Source organism: Condylura cristata, unplaced genomic scaffold, assembly GCF_000260355.1.
Source record: "Condylura cristata isolate star-nosed mole 26May11 unplaced genomic scaffold, ConCri1.0 scaffold00034, whole genome shotgun sequence".
NCBI classification, from domain to species: domain Eukaryota; kingdom Metazoa; phylum Chordata; class Mammalia; order Eulipotyphla; family Talpidae; genus Condylura; species Condylura cristata.
In genome coordinates, this window is record NW_004567135.1 from 6,635,772 (window position 1) to 6,642,423 (window position 6,652).

At 41.9% G+C, this 6,652-nt stretch overlaps 1 protein-coding gene across 4 annotated transcripts in view; it reads left to right on the forward strand.

The window, feature by feature from the left end:
- Window positions 1–6,652, forward strand: part of SLC11A2 (solute carrier family 11 (proton-coupled divalent metal ion transporter), member 2) — a 27,284-nt gene that overhangs the window by 8,087 nt on the left and 12,545 nt on the right. For all 4 annotated transcript variants that reach the window (XR_001146038.1, XM_012732547.1, XM_012732546.1 and 1 more), the window contains exons 2-9: window positions 129–200; window positions 2,239–2,387; window positions 2,916–3,041; window positions 3,425–3,544; window positions 4,591–4,697; window positions 4,890–4,960; window positions 5,041–5,108; window positions 6,162–6,317. Coding sequence is in view for 3 of the 4 variants with exons in the window: in XM_012732547.1 (XP_012588001.1) it covers window positions 167–200; window positions 2,239–2,387; window positions 2,916–3,041; window positions 3,425–3,544; window positions 4,591–4,697; window positions 4,890–4,960; window positions 5,041–5,108; window positions 6,162–6,317 (831 nt within the window). In the remaining variant the exon portion in view is untranslated. The remainder of the gene's footprint in view (window positions 1–128; window positions 201–2,238; window positions 2,388–2,915; window positions 3,042–3,424; window positions 3,545–4,590; window positions 4,698–4,889; window positions 4,961–5,040; window positions 5,109–6,161; window positions 6,318–6,652) is intronic.

Consider the following 6,652-nt stretch of genomic DNA (forward strand, 5'->3'; position numbering starts at 1 on the left):
TTTTTTTTTTTTTTTTAACATAGCAATACTTTTTCACATAACAATCCTTTGTACACAGAAACAAAATGCTGGTTCTGAGCTTCCTGGTTTTTTCCTTGCTAATTCCTCTCTCTTGCTTTTCTTTCTAGAATCCTACTGTAAGAATTCAGACACTCGGGTATCAGGCATGGTGTTGGATCCTGAACAGAAGATGCCTGATGGTAATTCACCGTTCTTTGTTATTGTTTACCTTCTGTTCGGAATCAGCGTTTAGTCAGTAACAGAGACTTAACCATATTTCCCTTTTGTCTGTTCCAACAAAAATTGCCCACATCTCCTCTTCCTAGGCAACAGTGTCACTCTTGAGATCTGCTCCATCCAGTAATTAGCACATGATCACTGAGATTAGGAGTGAAAACATATTTATAGCCTCTGAGACCTGCCTCCTATCCTATTTTTAATTCTGAAATAAGCCAAGATTACCTGTAAGTTAGGTTTCTCTGGCAGTAATGCTTGCAAGGATGGCATTATTCACAACGCTAGCATAAAAGCCTTCAGAATACTTTGACTGCTTAAGACATGTTCCTGATATTTCACATCTGTATGAAGTAGTAAAACACAGGGCAGTACCTTATTCTGTGAACTTGACTAGTTTTTTACGTGCTTTGACTAAGCCTTCCTGATTCTTAGCTTCCCCTTTAAAATTTCTAAGCCTTTCTCTAAATGTCCTCATCAGTTCAGGGGTACTTAGGGTGAAGTGGGAAGCTCCGCATAGAAAGTTTTTGATTTTCTAATTGAAGGTTACAAGGATTTCTTGCAAACACTGAGATTAGAGCTTTGTGACTCACAATAGTCCTTTGATAGCTCCATCAGATTGGGTTTTGTATCTTGCTATTTTTGCCTTTTTCTCATATGCTTCTCCCTCCCTACATTCAGATTAACTACAAAATGTAGGACTTGGGGAAACTAATATTTGTCTGAGAACAGCCCTCTTATCATGTGGGTGCTGACATCCTATGGTCTGGAGCTTAAGAAGAGGTGAAGGTTCCTGCCTGTTATTTTCTCTGTAGCTTGAACTGTGACAGGATTTTGCAAACTTGCACATTTTTTAAGATGCCTGAGGGAGGTAATATCCAAGGAGGATTCACTGAGTAAGTCTTGGCACATAATGGGGTAATGGTTGTTTCACTAGGCTAAATCAGTGCTTTTCTCTTAAAAGTTAGGATTTTAATTGCCAAATGGTTAGTCTAGGAATATTATATTTGAGCCATAGATATCATTGTTTTTAGAAGAAAATGAAATCGTTCTAAAAATTGCCAAGTGAGAAGTTTGAAAGTAGGAAAGTTTGTGAGATTAGTGTTAAAAAAAAAAAGAGAGAAACAACAGCCAAAAAAATAATTGTACTGAGCCTTACTAAGATTTAATAAGTAACTTAATTTACAGTTTCATTGTCTGCCAAACTATAATTTAAAATAAAAAAATAGGGAGTTTCATGGTCAGCACTCCATGTGTTAAGAAGCCCTCCTTTAGGCCCTCCCTGGTGGTGCAGCGGATTAATGCACTGAGAAAGAAGCTTAAGCCACTTCCGCATGAGTTCGATTCCGCCTGCCCCAGAGGTGACCACATGACTGGCAGACCTCTCCTTACCCTGCTCCCCTCAGCAGTGTACTTCCTCGATCTGCCTGTTCTGCTCCCCACTCCATCCCTGGTGAATTCTCTCACCCTCCGCATCTCTGGCCTGTACCCCAGTTCTATATGAATAAATCAATAAATCTTTAAAAAAAAAAAGAAGAAGAAGAAGAAGCCCTCCTTTACCTAAAGAAGACCTAGGTGAAATAATCTTGTGCTAAATAACCTCCCTGTCCTGCCATCTTTTTGAGTATACAACCCTCCCACTTTGCATAGTTCATTGAGGTTCCCTACACTTTGTTAGGTGGGATGTTACCTAGTTCACAAATTCTTTAATAAAGCCAGTTAGTACTTTAATGGTTGAGTTTTTTAAGATAAATATTAAAGTAGATTTAGAGCTGAGTGACTGGGGGAAAAGGGTTGAGAAGGATTTTTTTATATTTCCCAGTTTCTCAGCCATGTGAATGTATTACCTACTTGAAATTTATTAATTATATAAGCATAAATTATTAGAAGTTGGGTTAGAATCAAGTTGTCTTGTACATTTAGGTATTGGAAAGAATTACGTCATTACTGCTAAGGGTGAATTGTCAGTGTGTTTTGATCTGCGTTATTTCTTTGTTCATCTAGATGGTGCTTCCGGAGACAATGAGGACTCTGCCAGTCTTGGTGCCATCAACCCTGCCTACAGTAACTCCTCTCTTCCGCAGTCCACCAGGCATTCGGAAGAACCCTTTACCACCTATTTTGATGAGAAGATTTCCATTCCTGAGGAGGAGGTTAGTCACAGGTGCTAGAGGAAAGCATTCACATGTAGGGAAGAATCTGTTGGAGAAAAGTTAACTGTTAACTCCAGATCAACAGCTTCACATCTAATTTTGCATGTATTCTCTGAAGACTGAGTTTTGTAATTAGAAGAAGTAAAATGAGGGCCTTGAAAACAGTTGCCACATTGGACGGTGACAGCTTTTTAATCAAAAACGTATGAATTTCTTACTCCTTTTTTTGGTGAGTTCTGTTCCGTTTCGGGTATGACTGGCACAGACATGCCAGTACTGTGGCTTTCGAATGACAAGCTGGTAGAAAGAACAGTGAGGGAAAGGCACTTATTTGGACAGAGAAGTGGCCAGATTCTTGATAAGTGAATGAGATGCGAGTGAGCACACAGTGTCCATGGGCACACTCAGTGTCCAGCTTCCCAGAGTCTTCATCCTCTGGAGCTAATGTTGTTACTATCTGTGTGAGAAAATAACAAACTAGATGAGAGTTTGGAGGTGAGAATCAGCCTAATCTTTTCTCTCCTTTAGTACTCTTGTTTTAGCTTTCGTAAACTCTGGGCTTTCACGGGACCAGGCTTTCTTATGAGCATTGCCTACCTGGATCCAGGAAACATCGAATCTGATTTGCAGTCTGGAGCAGTGGCTGGATTTAAGGTGAACATCAAGTTCCTACTCTGGTTTCTTTTAAATAAACACACCACTCCCTCATGCCCTTTTTCTCTACTCTGACTATTGTATTAACTTCGGAGGCTGTAAGCAGGTATTTTATTGGGAGGGACACTTATATGAAAAATGCTTTCCCCATCTGGTTTTTAATTTTATTTTATCCACATTGTTTCCTTGCACAAAGGCAAAGTACATATGGGAGAAAACAAGATGCAGAAAGGTACAAAGCAACCAGGCAGGTCATGTGCAGAATCTGATAGAGAACTCAGGTCGTTGATTCCTGAATGTAGTGTTCCCGTCACGTGACCAAACAGCCAGCTCCGAAATCCCAGGTGTCTAATGAGTGCTGTGGTGGGGATTGTGTTCTGCAGCTGCTCTGGGTTCTTCTGCTGGCCACCATCGTGGGGCTCCTGCTCCAGCGCCTTGCTGCCAGACTGGGAGTGGTCACTGGGCTGCACCTCGCGGAAGTGTGTCACCGTCAGTATCCAAGGGTGAGCATTACACTGTCCTCATGTGGATCTTCACTCACGCCATAGGAGTCTGTGTGTCTGGCCCTAAGTACTGACCTCACTGTATAGTGAAACAGGACTGGGGGTCAGTGTCCAGGAATACTGGGAGTCCCAGTAATAGAAATGATGTCGCCCCTCTTGCTGCCAAGCCTTTTTTTTTTTTTTGCTTCTTCGAAATTTAACTTGAGATTCATTTTCCCCCAGAAAATCTCCTTAGAAAAACCTGCTGGATAGATTTCTAGCAATACCCAACCCATGGAGGGGCAGAGACTGTCTGTCTGTACATGCATCCAGTCGTGCGTCCATAACACTAAGTCTCTTTGCATTTTATGTTTAATGTTTCTGTTTGACTTGACTTTTTGGGAAAAGTATGTTTTTTCCTTTTACTGAAAGTTGTATGTGACAAGATCTTTGGATTTGCTAATAATGATTATTCATCTTACCCTGACCCTCAGTGTACCCTGACAGATACACTGCCCTCCACAGCTTCCTTCTGGACATATTTTATATAGTCACATAAGGCAGAAATGAACACTCTGTCAGGAAGATTCCCTTCAACCTAGCCTAATCTTTGTTGTTGTTGTTTTTTAAAGATTATTTATTCATACAAGAAGTGGGGTACAGGCCAGAGGTGTGGGGATAGTTTTCTTCAGTCATTTTCTGTTCTCCTCTAAACAGTATTTTGACCACATTAGGATCCTCATTTTCCCCTAACTTTAGGATTGTTTTTACGTAGGAAATCAGTGAATAGAAAAACTCCATTCCTCGGTTGAGTAAAAGGAAATTGGAAAGAAAGGAGGGTCAGCTGCGTGCTTGGCCTTGACTCCTCGTAGTTTCTGAATTACCTCTGCCTGCTCCAGCTGGCCCGCGGGCAGTAATAGCCAGGTAGAGCCCAGGTCAGGTGCTTCGTGCCTGGCCTCCAGGCTTATAAAGGATTCTTTATGGTCAGTGCCAAAATGTGAATTCCAAACTATTGGTGAGTTTCTTTGAAATGATTAACTCTTGTCTTTCTGCTGTGCGGCGTTTAGGTCCCGCGGATTATCCTGTGGCTGATGGTAGAGTTGGCTATTATTGGCTCAGACATGCAGGAAGTCATTGGCTCAGCCATCGCCATCAATCTCCTGTCTGTAGGAAGGTGAGGAGGGGTCATCAAAAATGAATCGATGTTTGCCAGACTTCAAAGTCAACATAAAAACAAAAAATAATTTTCAAGACTTAGGCAGTATTCTCATTATGTCCTGTCTTTCCTTAACTCTCCAATTTTTGCAGTCGAATGCTCTACCTCTGAGCTATACCCGCAACTCTCCAATTTTTATCTCTGACCTAGGATTCCTCTGTGGGGTGGAGTTCTCATCACCATTGCAGATACCTTTGTATTTCTCTTTTTGGACAAATACGGTAAGAAGGTGGGAACAAGGAGTTGCCACGTGTAACCAGGAGCCTGAATGTTGAGCTCACCGCTGCATTTTCCCCTCCAGGCTTGCGGAAGTTAGAAGCGTTTTTTGGCTTTCTCATCACTATTATGGCCCTCACATTTGGATATGAGGCAAGTGTCACAGGCTATTCATTAGCTTTCTTTAAAAAAAAAGTACTTTGTGCCTTTTATACTAAATGGCAATATAAAGCGAAGATGATTTTATTGTATGTCATGTATTAGCAAAGGCCCCTCAGCCCTGGGCCGATTTTGAAGGAATAGGATCTACAGCAAACAGGAAGGCCTACTGGGATTTGGTCAAATTGACTAGATTTTCTAGGACTTTCCAGAAAAATCCTAGACTTTGGACTAGACTGCCTGGTTCCAAGTAGGCCATCCCGATCCCAGAATAGCCTATGAAAGTCTCACACAGGGCGAGGCCTGTGCCCAGTGGGGCACCAGGGTTATTCTTGACTGTTACCTTACAGACACCCTGGTTTTGGTTATCCTGATTTAGCCACCTGTAACTTCACCTTTCTCTGATTTGCAGCAGTTGATGAGCTCTAGGGATCGCAGTGGGGGCCTCCTGTCCGTGCCCCAGTGCAGGCTCACCGAGGGGCCAGCGCTGCTGTACCCAGGAGTAGCGCCTCCCAGGGTCCAGTTGTGAGCACACTGATTTCTGCTTATTGGCTGACTGACCTTATAAAAATATACCTAACCTCTGAGCAGTTATGCAACTAAGTGAATGCTAAGCCAGGAGAAGTATTTGTGGGAGGTGCTTTATGAGGGTCTCAGTATATGTTACTGGCAAACACAAGTGATTTTAGATAAACATGGTTGTGTAGATTTGGAAAAATCAAGAATTGGCTGTATTGCTGGGTCTGTCTTACAGGCGTTGTTGTAAAGTTATCAGTAAGACCTCTAACAACTATTAAGTTTCTTTAGAATTTTAATCACATTCTATAGATTGTATTTTGTATACATAAAAATATGATTTTTTAAACAAAAAATGATAGCCCAGTCCTGAATGGCTTCTGGCATTCAGGGTGCTTTGTCACTTGGTTTTTTGATGACTGTAACCCTCACTGTGCTAGTTGGTACAGATCATATGTACTGTGTCCTAGTACTATGTTGTGCTCTTCGCTCGTGTCCTGTAACGACTAAAGGGGTCCTGCCGGTGTCTAGTATGTTACAGTGAAGCCCAACCAGAGCGAGGTCCTCAAGGGCATGTTCCTGCCGTCGTGCTCAGGCTGCCGCACCCCACAGGTCGAGCAGGCCGTGGGCATCGTGGGAGCGGTCATTATGCCTCACAACATGTACCTGCATTCCGCCTTAGTCAAGGTGAGCATGGTCCCTACCTCAGTGGCCTCCTGGGTAGCTAATGGGCTATTTTGCTTTTCTTGCAACACTTAGTTTAGAGCTGTTAGAGCGCTGAAGAAGCCAGAAATTTTAACTTGGTTCAAATTATAAACTCTGCACATTTGAACTGTTTTATCACCAAGTTGATCAGAGGTAACTGCCCCACAGAGAAACTGGAACTACAGTCCTCATAAAATCTGAAAGTACAGAGAGAAAATGCAAGAACTTTTCAAAACCAATGAAATTTTTTTTTTTGGTAATAAACAATGAAACCACTAGAAGTTTATTTAATTCCATGTCTTATATGCCACAAATAC